This window comes from Haematobia irritans, chromosome 1, assembly GCF_050003625.1.
Source record: "Haematobia irritans isolate KBUSLIRL chromosome 1, ASM5000362v1, whole genome shotgun sequence".
Lineage (NCBI taxonomy): Eukaryota > Metazoa > Arthropoda > Insecta > Diptera > Muscidae > Haematobia > Haematobia irritans.
The window spans coordinates 27,206,826-27,226,486 of record NC_134397.1 but is presented as its reverse complement, the minus strand read 5'-3'; the positions used below and the strand labels follow the sequence as shown (position 1 = coordinate 27,226,486).

Genomic DNA, 19,661 nt, shown 5'->3' with positions numbered 1-19,661 from the left:
TTTTTATAGCCGAGTCCGAACGGCGTTCAACATTGCAGTGAAACCACTTAGAGAAGCTTTGTAACCCTCAGAAATGTCACCAGCATTACTGAGGTCGGAAATCCGTTGGAATCTTGCGTCTGGAGCATTTCGAAAAGAATCGATTTTCTCAAGGGTCAAAATACAGCAGAGCCTCTTCCGTGGAGAGTGTGATGGCTTTTTCAGTCGTTTAAATGCCATAATTTGTACCAAAAGTAGTAGTAAATTAGAACAAATCTAGACTGATTCTACAATCCCTAATCTTGGTATTTCCCTAAAAAGAGTAAATGTACCCCAAATTTTGGGTGGAAGTCCCCAACTTGGCAACACTGTCGCTAGAATGTATTACAATTTCAGCCTAATGAAAGAATAGGAAAGCAATATTTCAATGTACCCCTTTAAAACCCCTATCAAATGGGAGAATCCCCAACATTGCATTATCCTAAAATTCCCCCAGGTAAATGAACCCTTTAATTTTGGGTGGAAATCCCCATCTTGGCAGTACTATCGTAAGAATATGTTAGAATTTCACCCTAATAAAAGGCTACAAAATCAATACTAAAAATACCCTAAAAATCCTTTCAAACGGGGATATCCCCAACTTGGTATTTTCCTAAAAATCCTCCCATGTAAATGTACCCCTCAATGTTAAAGGGAAAGCCCAACTTGGAAAAATTGTCGCTAGAATTTCACCCTAATCAAATTTAAATCAAATCAAATTTAATCAATATTTCAATGTACCCCTTAAAAATCCTATCAAACGGGGGAATTCCCAACAGGGTATTTTCCTAAAACTCCCCCCTAAGCAAATGTACCCCGAAATTTTGGGAGGAAATCGCCAACTTGGCAACACTGTCGCTAAAATGTTTTAGAATTTGAACCTAATGAAAGAATAGGGAATCAATATTTCAATGTACCCCTTTAAAAAACCTATCAAACGGGGAATCCCCAACTTTTTTCTAAAAATTCCTAAAATCCCCCCAAAGTAAATGTACCCCTAGATTTTGGGTGGAAATTCCCAACTTGGCAACACTGTCGATACAATGTGTTAAAATTTCACCCTACCAATATTTCAATGTACCCCTTTGAAAACTCTATCAATCGGGGAATTCCCAACTTGGCATTTTCCTAAAAATTACCCCACGTAAATATACCCATAAATTTTGGGGGAAAATCTCCAACTTAGGGAAATCCCACCACTGTCGCTAGAATGTGTCAGAATTTCATCCTAAAGAAAGAATTGGAAATCAATATTTTAATGTACACCCTGAAAATCTTATCAAACAGGGCAATTCCCAACATGGTATTTTCCTTAAAATCCCCCCTAAGTAAAAGTACCCCTAAATTTTGGGTGGTAATCCCTAACTTAGCAACACTGTCGCTAATATATTTTAGAATTTCAACCTAATTAAATAATAGGAAATCAATATTTCAATGTACCCCTTTAAAAAACCTATCAAACGCGGAACACCCAACTTTTTTCAAAAAATTCCTAAAATCCCACCAAAGTAAATATACCCCTCGATTTTGGGTGGAAATTCCCAACTTGGCAACAATGTCGCTACAATGTGTTGAAATTTAAACCTAATGAAGGAATAGGAAATCAATAGTTGAATGTACCCTCTAAAAATCCTATCAAACGAGGGAACCCACAACATGGTATTTTCCTAAAAATCCCCCAAGTAACTGTACACCAAAATTTTGGGTTTAAATCCCTAACTTGGCAACACTGTCGATAGACTGCGTTAGAATTTCACCCTAATGAAAGAGTAGAAAATCAATATTTCAATGTACCCCTAAAAATCCTATCACACGGGGAATCACCAACTTGGTTCCTAAAAATTCCCCCTAAGTAAATGTACCCCTAAATTTTGGGTGGAAATCCCGAACTTAGGGAAACCCCAACATTGTCGCTAGAATTTCACACTAATGAAAGAATAGAAAATTAATGTTTCAGTGAACCGCCTGAAAATCATATCAAACGGGGAAACCCGCAACTTGATATTTTCCTAAATATCCCCCAAGCAATTGTACCCCGGAATTTTGGGGTAATTCCGAAACGTGGCAACACTGTGGCTAAAATATCTTAGAATATCACCCTAATGAATGAATAGTAAATTAAAAATTCAATGTTCCCTCTAAAAATCCTTTCAATCGGGGCAATCCCAAATTGGTATTTTCCTAAAAATCCTACCATGTAAATGTTAGGGGGAAATTCCCAACTTGGAAATACTGTCGCTAGAAAATCACCCTAATGAAAGGATAGGAAACAATGTACCCCCAAAAATTCTATAAAACGGGGAAATCTCCAATTTGATACTTTAGGGCTGTTTTCTTTTTGCAACATTTGTATAGGCTATCCAGAACATCGTTGCACTGGTGTTCTATCCAGAACATTTCATCAGTGCAAGTTGCGCCGATGTTGCCACATTGTATTTGGATAAAGTGACGCTTCTTCGATTCACAATAGCAATTTATTGTGACTATTTTATCGAAAAACATGAAATTCAAAGTTATGACACTGTAATAAATAATCGCAGCAGTAAATATTTATTACTAATTGGACCATTTCATACATTAAAAACGCAAGATTTCACTTCTTTTCTGTGATTGTTTTTAGATAGCTGATGACAGTGTTGCATATTTTTGGAGATTACCTGGATAAACGAGTATTCTGTTTTCTTTTAGTCCTTAACGGCTTAGCATATCCAGTGCTAAAAGAAAACAGCCCTTTTCTTAAATTTTACCCCCGAATTTTGGGGGTAATTCCCAACGTGGCAACACTGTCGCTAGAATGTCCACAAGGAAACGAAACGCGCTCTTCTACAAAAACAACAAATGTCAATCTATAGATGGGAGCCACCGTGGTACAATGGTTAGCATGCCCGCCTTGCATACACAAGGTCGTGGGTTCGATTCCTGCTTCGAACGAACACCAAAAAGTTTTTCAGCGGTGTATTATCCCACCTCAGTAATGCTGGTGACATTTCTGAGGGTTTCAAAGCTTCTCTAAATGGTTTCACTGCAATGTGGAACGCCGTTCGGACTCGGCTATAAAAAGGAGGTCCCTTGTCAGTGAGCTTAACATGCAATCGAGAAGTTCACCAATGTGGTATCACAATGGACTGAATAGTCTAAGTGTGCCTGATACATCGGGCTGCCACCTAACCTAACCTAACCTAACCTACATAGAAACCGATCCCAAGCTTTGGCTTCCGGAGCCTCTTGGAAAAGCTAATTTCACCCGATCCAGTTGAAATTTGGTACATGATGTTAGTATATGACCACTACGCACCATGCAAAAATTTGTCCAAAGGAGGCCCCTTGTCATTGAGCGGAACATGGGATGGGGCAGTACTCAGTGATAAGAGAGAAGTTCACCAATGTGGTACCACAATGGAATGAATAGTTTAAGTGAGCCTGATACATCGGGCTGCCACTATACCTAACCTATAGATGTCGCACAATGCCTGCAGCTTTGGTATTACCGACGTAGCGGTCGAATCGCAGTTTTGATAAATTCTTTATAAAGGCATGGGCAGTTATAATTTCAAATTGTATGCCAAAAAAAATTAATAGAATGAAAAGATTTATATAAAAGAACATTTGTTATTACAAAGTAGGTTCTAAATTCTATTTTCCTTACGTAAAGCCGGCAGAGAACTGAACTGTGTGACGCCGATGCAAACTGTATGGTATTTGAGAGAAGCGCCAACAAAAACTGCATGATATTAGAGAAATTTTCCTCATGACTGCCACCTACTGGCGAAGTTTCGCTTCACAGTTTCGTCCTCTTGTCTTTTTATACCCACCACCATAGGATGGGGGGTATATTAGCTTTGTCATTCCGTTGGTAACACATCGAAATATTGCTCTAAGACCCCATAAAGTATATATATTCAGGGTCGTGGTGAAATTCTGAGTCGATCTGAGCATGTCCGTCCGTCCGTCTGTTGAAATCACGCTAACTTCCGAACGAAACAAGCTATCGACTTTAAACTTGGCACAAGTAGTTGTTATTGATGTAGGTCGGATGGTATTGCAAATGGGCCATATCGGTCCACTTTTACGTATAGCCCCCATATAAACGGACCCCAAAATTTGGCTTGCGAGGCCTCCAAGAGAAGCAAATTTCATCCGATCCGGCTGAAATTTGGTACGTGGTGTTAGTATATGGTCTCTAACACCCATGCAAAAATTGGTCCACATAGGTCCATAATTATATATAGCCCCCATATAAACCGATCCCCCGATTTGGCTTGCGAGGCCCCTAAGAGAAGCAAATTTCATCCGATCCGGCTGAAATTTGGTACATGGTGTCAGTGTATGGTCTCTAAAAACCATGCAAAAATTGGTCCACATCGGTCCATAATTATATATAGCCCCCATATAAACCGATCCCCCGATTTGGCTTGCGAGGCCTCTAAGAGAAGGAAATTTCATCCGATCTGGCTGAAATTTGGTACATGGTGTTAGTATATGGTCTCTAACAACCATTCAAAAATTGGTCGACATCGGTCCGTAATTATATATAGCCCCCATATAAACCGATCCCCCGATTTGGCTTGCAAGGCCGCTAAGAGAAGCAAATTTCATCCGATCCGGCTGAAATTTTGTACGTGATGTTAATATATGGTCTATATATATTATATATAACCCCCATATAAACCGATCACCAGATTTGACCTCCGGAACCTATTGGAAGACCAAAATTCATCTGATTCAGTTGAAATTTGGTATGTGGTGTTAATATATGGCCTCAAACTGCCATGCAAAAATTGGTCCATATCGGTCCATAATTATATATAGGCCCCATATAAACCGATCCCCAGATTTGACCTCCAGAGAAGAGCAAAATTCTTCCCATGCGGTTGGAATTTGGTACGTTATGTTAGTATATGGTATCCAACAACCATGCAGGAATTGGTTCCTATCAGTCCATAATTATATATAGCTCCCACATAAACCGATCCCCAGATTTGACCTCCGCTGCCTTTTGGAGAAGCAAAATTCATCCGATCTGCTTGAAATTTGGTACGTGGTGGTAGTATATGATATTTAACAACCATGCCAAAAGTGGTCCATATCAGTCCATAATCGTACATAGCCCCATATAAACCGATCCCGAGATTTAGTTTTGGAACCTCTTGGAGGAGCAAATTTCATCCGAGTGAGTTGAAATTTGGTACATTGTGCTAGTTTATGGTCGTTAACAACCATGCCTAACTAGGTCCATATCGGTCTATAGTTATATATGGCCCTCAGATAAATCGATCCGCAATCACACAAAAATTGGTCCATATCAAGTTCATAATTGTATATAGCCCCCATATAAGCGACCCCCATATTTCAATTCTTGCTCTCTACGTACAAAAAGTCCATATCGATTGGTAATTATTTGTATACTTAACTATACATAACTTTATTGTCTAATATATATCATGTATGGACTAAATCACAGTCTTTCGTATAAGTTTCTACGCAATCCATGGTGGTGGGTACATAAGATTCGGCCTGGCCGAACTTGCGGCCGTATGTACTTGTTATTCTCTCTGGAATGTCTTAGAATATCACCCTAATGAATGAATAGTAAACCAATATTTCGATGCAAATTGAAAGGGAAATTTATCAACATATTGTTCTGGGTATAAAAAAATATATTTTTCCATATCTTCTTTTGTTAAACAAACTGAGAATCAAATATGCCTCTATATACCATCCATGGCAGAATAATACGCATATGATCCACATAGCTTTCACTGCGGAACATATCCTTTCGAACATCATGGCTATCATCAGCACTCATCATATTATCCATATTGACATCGTCTTGAGGTTGAGTAAGTGCAACTGGCAAAGGATTGATTACGGCGGAATAGCCTAAAATTGGAATATTTATTTTTTTTTATCAAATAATATTCTGTAATTTGTAATAATTTTGAAAACTTACCACAATAATCATGATTTAATAAAGCCACATGTAGATCCTTCAATGTGGGTATATTTCCTTTGTAGCTAAGTAACTTTAAATTCTCGTCGAGATCACGATGATAAAAAGCAATAAAATAATCGAAATATTTTATTTTAATTTCTATATGAATTGAAGACAATAGAAAATAATAGAGATCTTGAGCTGGTGAACCATAACGACACATTTGATAATCAATGAAATATGTCTCCTTTATCGAACCATCATCATGATATTGGAACATAATATTATTGATCCATAAATCACTGTGATTAAGTACTTGAAATTCTCCAGGTTGGTGCTTGAAATTGGTTTGATAGTAATCTGGTTGTTGCGGTATATAGATTTTCTGAGAAATAAAAATAGGAACAAGAAAAAAATATTTTTTTTATATACAATATTTTAATATCACATGAAATTTCTATAACAAAGAATAGTTTTAGAGTATCAGTAAGTTTATGCCCTGCAAGTATTGTACGGTAAAGTGGTTTCAATACACGGAAACATCCCAGAAAAACAGCGTCGCAAAAAAAATAGTGAAGCTGTTCTTATTGTATCCGGAAATGGTGCTAAATTGGCTCAAAAGCAATAAGTTTAACATGGGCTTCTCATTGGACGGATGTCCACCATTTCACTAGCCGTTGCATTGAACTTGCACCGTATTTCACGTTGTGATTCGAATTCAGTGTTTTGGATGTGAATTAAAAATTTTTCTAATGTTTTGCCATATAAATAATTTGTATAATTTTTTTATGATTTTTTTAATACATTCTTATGCTTGTCTGAAATGTTTTCAAAAATTCGCAATTTTTATACCCTCCACCATAGGATGGAGGTATGTTAACTTTGTCATACCGTTTGTAACACATCGAAATATTGCTCGAAGACCCCATAAAGTATATATATTCTGGGTCGTTGTAAAATTCTGAGTCGATCTGAGCATGTCCGTCCGTCTGTTGAAATCACGCTAACTTCCGAACGAAACAAGCTATCGACTTGAAACTTGGCACAAGTACTTGATGGTATTGCAAATGGGCCATATCGGTCCACTTTCACGTATAGCCCCCATATATACGGACCCCCAAATTTGGCTTGCGGATCCTCTAAGAGAAGCAAATTTCATCCGATCCAGCTGAAATTTGGTAAATGGTGTCAGCATATGATCTCTAACAACCATGTAAAAAGTGGCCACATCGGTCTATAATTATATATAGCCCCCATATAAGCCGATCCCCTGATTTGGCTTGCGGAGCCTCTATGAGAAACACATTTTATCCGATCGGGCTGAAATTTGGTACATGGTGTCAGCATATGATCTCTAACAACCATGCACAAAGTGGTCCACATCGGTCTATAATTATATATAGCCCCCATATAAACCGATCCCCCGATTTGGCTTGCGGAGCCTCTAAGAGATGCAAATTTCATCCGATCGGGTTGAAATTTGGTACATGGTGTAAGTATATGGTCTCTAACAACTTAGCAAAAATTGGTTCACATCGGTCAATAATTATATATAGCCCCCGTATATACCGATCCTCCGATTTCGCTTGCGGAGCCTCTAGGAGAAGCAAATCCGTCTGAAATTTGGTACATGGTGTAAGGTCTCTAGGTTAGGTTAGGTTATGTGGCAGCCCGATGTATCAGGCTCACTTAGACTATTCAGTCCATTGTGATACCACAGTGGTGAACTTATCACTGAGTGCTGCCCGATTCCATGTTAAGCTCAATGACAATGACAAGCCGAGTCCGAACGGCGTTCCACATTCTAGTGAAACCACTTAGAGAAGCTTTGAAACCCTCAGAAATGTCACCAGCATTACTGAGATGGGATAATCCACCGCTGAAAAACTTTTTGGTGTTCGGTCGTAGCAGGAATCGAACCCACGACCTTGTGTATGCAAGGCGGGCATGCTAACCATTGCACCACGGTGGCTCCGTGGTGCAATGGTCTCTAACAACTATGCAAAAATTGGTCCACAATAATTATATATAGCGCCTATATAAACCGATCCCCCGATTTCGCTTGCGGAGCCTCTAAGAGAAGCAAATTTCATCCGATCCATCTGAAATTTGGTACATGGTGTTAGTTTATGGTGGCTCCAATGGTGTTAGTATATGGTGGCTCCCCCCACATTGCACCACGGTGGGAGCCACCGGTGGGAGCGACCGAACACCGAAAAGTTTTTCAGCGGTGGATTATCCCACCTCAGTAATGCTGGTGACATTTCTGAGGGTTTCAAAACTTCTCTAAGTGGTGTCACTAAAATGTGGAACGCCGTTCGGACTCGGCTATAAAAAGGAGGTCCCTTGTTATTGAGCTTAACATGGAATCGGGCAGCACTCAGTGATAAGAGAGAAGTTCACCAATGTGGTATCACAATGGACTGAATAGTCTAAGTGAGCCTGATACATCGGGCTGCCACATAACCTAACCTAACCTCCTTTTTATAGCCGAGTCCGAACGGCGTTCCACATTCCAGTGAAACCACTTAGAGAAGCTTTGAAACCCTCAGAAATGTCACCAGCATTACTGAGGTGGGATAATCCACCGCTAAAAAACTTTTTGGTGTTCGGTCGTAGCAGGAATCGAACGCACGACCTTGTGTATGCAAGGCGGGCATGCTAACCATTGCACCACGGTGGTGCAATGGTTAGCATATAAACCGATCCCCAGATTTGACCTCCCGTGCCTTTTGGAGAAGCAAAATTCATCCGATCTGGTTGAAATTTGGTACGTGGTGGTAGTATATGATATTTAACAACCATGCCAAAAGTGGTCCATATCAATCCATAATCATATATAGCTCCCATATAAACCGATCCCGAGATTTGGCTTTGGAGCCACTTGGGGGAGCAAATTTCATCCGAGTCAGTTGAAATTTGGTACATTGTGCTAGTATATGGCCGTCAACAACCATGCCTAACTAGGTCCATATCGGCCTATAGTTATATATAACCCTCAGATAAATCCATCCCCAATCACACAAAAATTGGTCCATATCAAGTTAATAATTGTATATAGCCCCCATATAAGCGACCGCCATATTTCAATTCTGGCTCTCTACGTACCGTGCAAAAGTCTATATCGATTCGTAATTATTTGTAGACTTACCTATACATAACTTTTCCGACTAATATATACCACGTATGGACTAACTCTCAATTTAGAAAAGGATGTTAAGAAGTTTTAAGATAACACAACCCAAGTAATTCGATTGTGGATGACAGTCTTTCGTAGAAGTTTCTACGTAATCCATGGTGGAGGGTACATAAGATTCGGAAGTTCTACCCCAGCCCAGAAACGCATAACCTGACTGATGAGCTTTTTATTTTTTATGAGGAAGTCAAAAATTGGGCCATTTCGCTTATTGGATCAGACGACTAATCTTTTTTCTTAAAAAAATCTCCGGATCTGAATCAATTGGGCTTTTGCGCCTGGGCCATTTCGCTTATTGGGCGAGACGACTAATCTTTTTCCTTACAAAAATCTCCGCATCTGAATCAATTGGGCTTTTTCGCCGGGGGTATTTTGGAAAGTAAGATTGACACTAAAAAGTACCAAAGTATCGATCATCTCATGACGACGCTTCGCCGAGATTGGGAAGAATACCACAGAGCCCCTTTCGTGAATGGCTTATTAGGCTGTTTGAAGGCCATAATTCAAGCCTAAGGTATCAATTTGAAGAAATCTTAACTGACTCTAAAATTTGCTGTAATTTTCGAAATTTTTTGCTTCAGGCGAATCTAAAATTTCAGGCAGTCCGAGAAATTTCCTGCCGTCCGATTTCATAGCTGTTTCTGCTTTCTCATATTTACTCACCAATTTTTCCCGGAGCTCCTTAAAATCACCATACAAGTGTAAATTATCTTGCAAAGCTTTTCCAGCATTCATACGAAAATGCTTCAGATAATCCTTGTCGGTAACGACACATTGTTGAAATAAATTAGGGAATTGCTCTATATCCTCAACATATTTGGCAGATGCTGCATGAAATTTAGCTAATTTTCGGAGGACAGCCTTCGTATGATCCATATCTAAACCTATATGTCTTTTGCCATTACTAAAACCTTTTCGACGTAAATCTTCTAGTAAAATAAAATCTTCAGTTATATTCAAATTTTTCGAAATTAAAATCTGTGGGGCAAATTGTATAACCTCTCCGACATTTAGGAAATATTTTTCAAATTGAGGTAGATATTTGGTATATAGAAGATTTTCCTTTTTAAATACCTGCCAATCTTCAGTTATGGTACAAAATTGCTCACTTTTGGGTTTCGTTTTTATTATATACGATATGGAATCTGTATAACCATTTGACATTTCCACCTCGATTATAATCCTTAAGAGTGTGGTAATAAAATTTTCACCAATTGGTACGGCTGGCTCGATAAGAAATTTTGTGATTTTTGTAAAATTTGGAAATGCTTCCTTTAGGAATTTTTCAAATAAATTCGGTTTTAACCATTCTGATTGGTCGATGGGATGCGATTTTTCTTGTAACTCCATATTTTCTTGAGACATTGAAAAATTATTGTCTATCACAGATATTTTTTATTTCTTTTTTTTTCAATAGGATAAAACCGACACCATTCCGCAGAATATTCAAAATTACACTGCCTTGTATTACATTTTGAATTGTAAGGCGATGTGCTTTCTTTCAATTGCTGTATTTGTCATTAAGTATTTATTATTTATTTTATTTTTTTTTATTTGTATGAAACACAGATTTCAAAAATGGCTTTATCAGCTTAATACAATTTATTTAAATTATATTATTGTTTAATTGAACGAAAAATGTATGTATTATTACACACAATGCGTCTGTTTGGAGAAATTGTATTCACGAGTTTGGAATAAATTCCATTTTACAAAATTAATCAACGGAACCGGTTAGAAACCGAAAAAATAAAAATCATGGAAAATTAGTTTAAACACTTATTATATTGTAAAGACATAAAAAATTAATAATTCATTGCAAATAAAATAAACTAAGGCTATGGCCACTCTAGGCAAATATTTGCCCAAAATGAGTGCCAAACTTTTTTCCTGGAATACTTTCAAAATATCTGGATACCATTTTTCAAAAATACTATTCTGACGTAAAATATGTATCCAATATGAGCTAGAAATGCTTGCTGGTTTGACTGTGGCAAATATTTGTCCAGTGTGACCATACCATAAGAAAACAAACCTAAAACCGAAACCTTACACACAAAAAAAATGCTTTCCTTCTAAAAGAAATTTTAGATCAACGAAAATCGTTTGGAAATTTCTTTTCGCGGTTAAAAAAAAAATTTTTTTTGGAAGTATAGCACAATATTTTTCAGATAAATGTTTACTAGCTCAATTGTTTTTAATTCTCTGGATAATGTTATTCTCCTAAAATATCTCTTACCTAGATACTAATTATTTTAAAGAACCCGCATCTTTGGCTCGGAATCAATACCAAAATCCTTAATGGAAGGTCAACATCTTTGGATCCAAGTAAACATTTTTTTTGAGTGCAACCATACAAAATTATATATACACTGAAAAAAAAAAGCATTCGCTCCGATCTGAAATTTGGTACGTGATTTCAATATATGACCTCTAACCAACTCGCAATAATTGCTCCCATATAGGCTGATCCCAAGATTTTACTTCTTGGTACCAGTAAGAAACTTTGGAGGTTCTTATAAAGGCACAACTTTAAAAGCGTTTCCAAAAATGTCCTCCGAAAGAAGTTCTTTATTTTAACTACCCCGAGATTATTTTTATACCCTGCGCCACACAGTGGAACGGGGTACTATAAGTTAGTGCATATATTTGCAACACCCAGAAGGAGGAAAGATAGACACATGGTGTCATTGGCAATAAAGCTCAGGGTAGGTCCCTGAGTCGATCTAGTCATGTCCGTCCGTCTGTCTGTGAACACACGTTTGTGATCAAAGTCTAGTTCGCAGTTTTAGTCCAATCGACTTCAAATTTGGCACAAGTTCCTGTTTTGGGTCAGAATAGAACCCTATTGATTTTGGAAGAAATCGGTTCAGGTTTAGATACAGCTCCCATATATATTTTTACCCTGATTTGCTTGAAATTTTGTAACAGGAAAACAATTAGTACTATAGTCAAGTGTGCCAAATTTGATTGAAATCGGTTCAGATTGAAATATAGCTCCCATATATATCTTTCGCTCGATATGGACTTATGTGGCCCCAGAAGCCAGTGTTTTAACCAAATTTGGTTGAAATTTTGCTCTAGGAGTACAATTAGTGGTGTAGTCAATTGTGCCAAATTTTATTGAAATCAGTTCATATTTAGATATAGCTCCCATATATATCTTTCGCCCGATTTACACTCATATGACCACAGTGGCAAATCTTTTACTCCGATATACTTGAAATTTTACACAGGACGTAGAATTGACATTCCAACTGTCTGTAGCAAATTTGGTTGAAATCGGTTCAGATTTAGATATAGCTCCCATATATATGTTTTTCTGATTTCGACAAAAAATGTCAAAATACCAACATTTTCTTTGTAAAATCGCCATTGCTTAGTCGAAAACTTTTAAAAATTACTCAAATTTTCCTAAACTTCTAATAAATATTTAACGTCTAATAAATCATAATTACACTTTTGCGAAGTTTCTTTAAAATTGCTTCAGATTTAAATGTTTCCCATATTGTTTTACTAACATTGTGTTTTTTCAAATATTTGAGGTCTAACGTTCCAGACAAGCCTTAGATTTTATTAAAAATCATAAAAAATAAAATTTTAAAAATTATTTATTTGGTAAAATACCACAGAATTTTATAATTCACATCCAAAACACTGTATGTTATTCGGGCCATACCTTAAGAAGTGATGCATATTCAGTACAATAGCTTTATTTTCTTATTATCTAATTTTTACAATTTGAAAATAGCCGAAGCTATTAGTGCGGAAGCAAGCTAATCGACGGGAAACGATTAGTGCGTTGGTAGAGTTCCTTTCGCTTAGTGTGAACTGACTGCGGTCGTGCCACTCGTCGTATTCAATACCCTTCGGCTGTCGGGACTTCTTCTCGTTGCCCAAAAACCCTGAGTTTATATCGTCAGCCACGACGTAGATGGGAATTATACTCATAGCACCCAAAAATAAATGTTGACCAAAGTCAGATTGCCTTATAAATCATTCTTCCCATACCCACTCAGACTGCATTGAATGACAGTGGGTATGTGGAGAGTAGAGCAGTGGGTATGTTGCCACACAAGGCGTGTGCCTTTATATTATACAACATGAGGCACAATCAATTAAATCTTTGTAAGGACGAATACAAACAAAAATGTGTGTTCGTTCCGTTACAGGCTATATTCTCTACAATTCCATCTTACCTTCGACCCAGTGTTGCCAGGTTGGGGGGTTTTCCCCCAAATTTAGGGGTTTTTTACACGTTTAGGGGGATTTTTAGGGGTAACATTTATTTTGGGGGATTTTTGGGGGTAAAAAAATATATTAAATCTTATAAAGTAGAGCAATTCTCAACAAAATTTGGAACAATTCTGGCATGAATTTTTAGAAAAAAAAAATAAGGGAAGTCAACCCATGTTCCTAAATACAAGCAAGTATGCACTGACATTCTTTTTTAAACGAATCTGTTGAAGGGGCATTTTTAATATTTGATACAATTAAAAACAAGGTTAGGTTAGGTGGCAGCCCGATATATCAGGCTCACTTAGACTATTCAGTCCATTGTGATACCATACTGGTGAACTTCTCTCGTTTCACTGCCCGATTCCAAGTTAAGCTCAATGTAAAGGGACCTCCTTTTTACAGCCGAGTCCGAACGGCGTTCCACATTGCAGTGCAACCACCCAGAGAAGCTTTGAAACCCTCAGAAATGTCATCAGCATTACTGAGATGGGATAATCCACCGCTGAAAAACTTTTTGGTGTTCGGTAGAAGCAAGATTCGAACCCGAATTTGTGACAAGTGGTGTAATGATTTTATCTAATGATTTTTATTTACTTCAAAAGAAAATTTTTAGCATAAAAACCTTATTTTGTCTAAAATTTTGTTAGTCAGAAAAAATCTTCTTTCAGTTTATATATTTGTGTTAAATTTAATTTTTTAAGTGTATAACTACAGGATTTTTAACGAAATTTTGGGCCTCTTTTTGTATTATTTACATACATAAAATTTTTGGGGGTTTTTTTAAAAAAGTCTAGATCAATTTAGGGGTTTTTTTCTTAAGGTTTGGGGGGGAGAATCAAAAATTACCTGGCAACACTGCTTCGACCTAATATTTGGTTGCATTTCAATTTTATTTTATTTTAAGGTGGTTTATAGTTTTATTTATATTTAATTACAAAACATGTCTGTATATTTCCTTATCTATAAATCAAAAACTCCCCGATTGTCCAACCATGGCAATAGGGTTTTCATACACTCCACATATTTCTCAGAGCTGAACATTGCCTCTCGGGCTTCCTCTCCATTGTCTACATTGAGGACACAATCTATATTAACATCATCACGAGACTCGCAGAGGACGACTGTTATTAAATTCGTTATAATGGCATATGCTGAAAATATTCAATATTTCAAATAATTTATAAATGAAAATATTTAAAAAAAAAAACAAGTATATACGGCCGTAAGTTCGGCCAGGCCGAATCTTATGTACCCTCCACCATGGATTGCGTAGGAACTTCTACTAAAGGCTGCCATCCACAATCGAATTACTTGGGTTGCGATAACACTTGCCGATGGCAAGGTATCGTAAAACTTTTTAACACTGTCTTCTAAATTGTAAGTTAGCCCATACGGGGTATATATTAAACAAAAAAAAGGCCGATTAAATACGTATATAATCTAGTTTGACAAAATGTTCTATAGAAATAAAATTTTGACAAAATTTTCTATAGAAATGAAACCTTGACAAAATTTTCTATAGAAATAAAATTTTGACAAAATTTTCTATAGAAATAAAAATTTGACAAAATTTTCTATAGAAATAAAAACTTGACAAAATTTTCTATAGAAATAAAATGTTGACAAAATTTTCTATGGAAGTAAAATGTTGACAAAATTTTCTACAGCAATACAATTTTGACAAAAATTTCTATAGAAATAAAATGTTGACAAAATTTTGTATAGAAATGAAATTTTGACAAAATTTTGTATAGAAATAAAATGTTGACAAAATTTTCTACAGAAATAAATTTTTTACAAAATTTTCTATAGAAATAAAATTTTGACAAACATTTCTATAGAAATAAACTTTTGACAAAACTTTCTATAGAAATGAAATTTTAACAAAACTTTCTATAGTAATAAAATTTGACAAAATTTTCTATGGAAATAAAGTTTTGGTAGATTACAAAATTTTCTATAGAAATAAAATTTTGACAAAATTTTCTATGGAAATAAAATTTTGACAAACATTTGTATAGAAATAAACTTTTGACAAAACTTTCTATAGAAATTAAATTTTGACAAAACTTTCTATAGTAATAAAATTTGACAAAATTTTCTATGGAAATAAAGTTTTGGTAGATTATTTTTGGCGATATGCACCAATTTTTGTGTAATAAGTCATCGGCTATATATAACTAAAGACCGATATGGACCAATTTTTACATGGCTGTTAGAGGCCGTATATTGACAAAATGTACCAAATTTCAACCGTATCGGATGACTTTTGCTCCTCCAAGAGGTTCCGGACGTCAAATCTGGGGACGGTTTATATGGGAACTATATATAATTATGGACCGATATGGACCAATTTTTGCATGGTTGTTAGAGACCATATACTAACACCATGTATCAAATTTCAACTGGATCGGATGAATTTTGCTCTTCCAAGAGGCTCCGGAGGTCAAATCTGGGGATCGGTTTATATGGGGGCTATATATAATTATGGACCGATATGGACCAATTTTTGCATGGTTATTAGAGGCCGTAAACTAACATCAGGTACCAAATTTCAACCGGATCGGATGAATTTAGCCCCTCCAAGAGGCTCCGGAGGTCAAATCTGGGGATCGGTTTATATGGGGGCTATATATAATTATGGACCGATATGGACCAATTTTTGCATGGTTGTTAGAGACCATATACTAACATCAGGTACAAAATTTCAATCGGATCGGATGAATTTTGCCCCTCCAAGAGGCTCCGGAGGTCAAATCTGGGGATCGGTTTATATGGGGGCTATATATAATTATGGACCGATATGGACCAATTTTTCCATGGTTGTTAGAGACCGTATACTAAGACCACGTACCAAATTTCAACCGGATCGGATGAATTTTGCTGCTCCGGGAGGCTTCCCAAGCCAAATTTGGGGATCGGTTTATATGGGGGCTATACGTAAACGTGGTCCGATATGGCCCATTTTCAATACCATCCGACCTACATCAATAACAACTACTTGTGCCAAGTTTCAAGTCGATAGCTTGTTTCGTTCGGAAGTTAGCGTGATTTCCACAGACGGACGGACAGCCGGACAGACGGACAGACGGACGGACGGACAGACGGACGGACGGACGGACATGCTTAGATCGACTCAGAATTTCACCACGACCCAGAATATATATACTTTATGGGGTCTTAGAGCAATATTTCGATGTGTTACAAACGGAATGACAAAGTTAATATACCCCCATCCTATGGTGGAGGGTATAAAAAATTATTATATAAATTCGCATTCTCAAAACTTACCCCAATAATCATGTTTGTGTAAAGACATATGAATATCTCTTAAAGTGGGCAATTTTCCTTGATATTCCAAAAATGTAAGATTCTCTATAAGATGTCTATGGTAGTATGATATAAAATAATCAAAATTCTGTAATTTAATATCCAAATTCACGGAGGATAGTAAAAAGTATAGTAAATCATGAGCTGGAGGACCATAACGACTCATTTGAAAATCTATAAAATAAGTCTCCTTAATTGATTCGTCTTCATTGTATTGAAACATAATATTATTGACCCACAAATCACCGTGATTTAAGACATGGAATTCTTCGGGATCTCTTTTCGATTTATGTTGATAGGGATCGAATTGATTTTCCATATGTATTTTCTGGGAACATAATAATGAATAAGTTTTAGTCCATAGGCTCAGTCTTCCACTTACCAATTTTTCCTTTAAATATTCACATTCGTAAAGATGCAAATGATCTCGAAATATTTTACCAAGACTAAAACGATATTCCACCAAATTGTCAACATCAGTGGCCAATGATTGATCATAGATAGATGAAAATTCACCAACGACCTCAACATATTTGGCTGAAACGGCATGGAATTGAGCCAATTTCTTTAGGACTGCCTCGGTGTGAAGCATGTCCAATCCCATAAGACGTTTGGCATTTCGAAAACCTTTCAAACGTAAATCTTCCAACATAACAATATCCTCATCGATATTCATGCCTTGAGGTATCAAAAGTTTTGGGGCAAATTTTACATTGCCACCTGCGATATGGAATATCTCTTCAAATTTTGGTATATATTGAGAGTACATATTTAGCTCCTTATCAAATATTTGCCATTCTGTAACCATATTTTGCATTTGTTCTGTTCTGGGACTTATTTTTAACATATATGATGCTAATTGGCAACCATCATCAGGCATCTCCAATTCAAGTGTAATCCTAAGCATCACAGTAAGAAAATTTTCACCTGGTGCCACAGCTGAATTAACATCGAATTTTTTGACTTTAATAAAATTTGGATAATCTTGTTCAAGAAACTCATAGAATAGCTCGGGAGTAAGCCATTCTCGTTGTTGTATTGAAGAACCGATTGTGATAAAACAGCCATCACTTCTTGAATCCTCCAATGAACTTTCGGACATTTTATTGATTTTTTTTGTTATTAATATTAATTGAAAGTTTTTTTTTATTTTTTCCGTTTCCGAAACAATAGTTTTTAATGTTTGATATCTCACTGCATGTCTCTTATAAGATTTGGCCATACGAAAGCATTAGCTTTGGATTGCCATTCTGCTTTCATCGTACATTTTTGGAAAAAAAAAATATTTTAAATATTCACCATCCATTTCAATTACCCATACTAAAACTATTGTCTTTTAAGTTTGCGTGAAGATTGCGTGAAAATGTTTGTTAATAGTAAAGTTATTAGGGTGTAACGAAAACAAAACTACTTCATAATGCCATATGCTGAAAATAAATAAATTAAATGTATATGTATTTACACATGTACCGTATTACATTGTATTTTATTATAAGTCTCATTTTTGTATAATTTTTTGTACCTTAAAAATATATTTTTTATACCCTCCATCATAGGATGGGGGTATATTAACTTTGTCATTCCGTTTGTAACACATCGAAATATTGCTCTAGGACCCCATAAAGTATATATATTCTGGGTCGTGGTGAAATTCTGAGTCGATCTAAGCATGTCCGTCCGTCCGTCCGTCTGTTGAAATCACGCTAACTTCCGAACGAAACAAGCTATCGACTTGAAACTTGGCACAAGTAGTTGTTATCGACATAGGTCGGATGGTATTGAAAATGGGCCATATCGGTCCACTTTTACGTATAGCCCCCATATAAAGGGACCCTCAGATTTGGCTTGTGGAGCCTCTAACAGAAGCATATTTCATCCGATCCAGCTGAAATTTGGTACGTGGTGTTGGTATATGGTCTCTAACAACCATGCAAAAATTGGTCCACATCGGTCCATAATTATATATAGCCCCCATATAAACCGATCCCCAGATTTGACTTGCGGAGCCTAAAAGAGAAGCAAATTTCATCCGATCCGGCCGAAATTTGGTACATGATGTTGGTATATGGTCTCTAACAACCATGCAAAAATTGGTCCACATCGGTTCATAATTATATATAGCTCCCATATAAACCGATCCCCAGATTTGGCTTGCGAAGTCTCCAAGAGAAGCAAATTTCATCCAAGCCGGTTGTAATTTGGAACATGGTGTTAGTATATGGTCTTTAACAACCGTGCCATAATTGGTTCATATCGGTCCATAATTATATATAGTCCTCATATAAAACGTTCTCCAGATTTGACCTCCGGAGCCTCTTGGAAGAGCAAAATTCATCCGATCCGGTTCAAATTAGGAACGTGGTGTTAGTATATGGTCGCTAACAACCACACCAAAATTGGTCCAATCACACAAAAATTGGTCCATAATCATGGTTGCCACTAGAGCCAAAAATAATCTACCAAAATTTTATTTCTATAGAAAATTTTGTCAAAATTTTATTTCTATAGAAAATTTTGTCAAATTTTATTTCTAGAGAAAATTTTGTTAAAATTTTATTCGGTTCATAATCATGGTTGCCACTCGAGCCACAAATAATCTACCAAGATTTTATTTCTATAGAAAATTTTGTCAAAAGTTTATTTCTATAGATAATTTTGTTAAAATTTTATTTCTGTAGAAATTTTTGTCAAAATTTTCTTTCTATAGAATATTTTGTCAAAATTTTTATTTCTATAGAAAATTTTGTGAAAATTTTATTTCTATAGAAAATTTTGTTAAAATTTTATTTCTGTAGAAAATTTTGTCAAAATTTTATGTCTACTTTGTCAAACTGAATTATATACGTATTGGATCGATCTTTTTTGATTTAATATATACCACGTATGGACTTATATACAATTTAGAAGATGGTGTTAGGAGGTTTTAAGATACCTTGCCATCGGCAA

The 19,661-nt window shown here is 36.2% G+C and overlaps 2 protein-coding genes across 3 annotated transcripts in view; both read right to left on the bottom strand.

Annotated features, from left to right (window-relative positions):
- Positions 1-5,618: 5,618 nt before the first annotated feature.
- Positions 5,619-19,661, bottom strand: part of LOC142220487 (uncharacterized) — a 31,585-nt gene continuing 17,542 nt past the window's right edge. Inside the window, exons 1-3 of one of the 2 annotated variants that reach the window (XM_075289665.1) lie at positions 9,810-10,578; positions 5,969-6,335; positions 5,619-5,898 (exon numbers count right to left, since the gene is read on the bottom strand). In XM_075289665.1, coding sequence (XP_075145780.1) covers positions 5,699-5,898; positions 5,969-6,335; positions 9,810-10,511 — 1,269 coding nt within the window. In that variant the 5' untranslated portion in view covers positions 10,512-10,578 and the 3' untranslated portion in view covers positions 5,619-5,698. Of the gene's footprint in view, positions 5,899-5,968; positions 6,336-9,809; positions 10,579-19,661 lie in introns of those variants that run through there. The other variant, XM_075289663.1, reaches the window with a different exon arrangement.
- On the bottom strand, positions 14,277-18,132 carry LOC142220486 (uncharacterized). Its single transcript, XM_075289662.1, has 3 exons — positions 17,098-18,132; positions 16,677-17,043; positions 14,277-14,536 (listed from the first exon to the last, which is right to left on the bottom strand). Exons 1-3 carry the CDS (start codon positions 17,935-17,937, stop codon positions 14,346-14,348), a joined length of 1,398 nt encoding a protein of 465 aa, XP_075145777.1. The 5' UTR covers positions 17,938-18,132; the 3' UTR covers positions 14,277-14,345.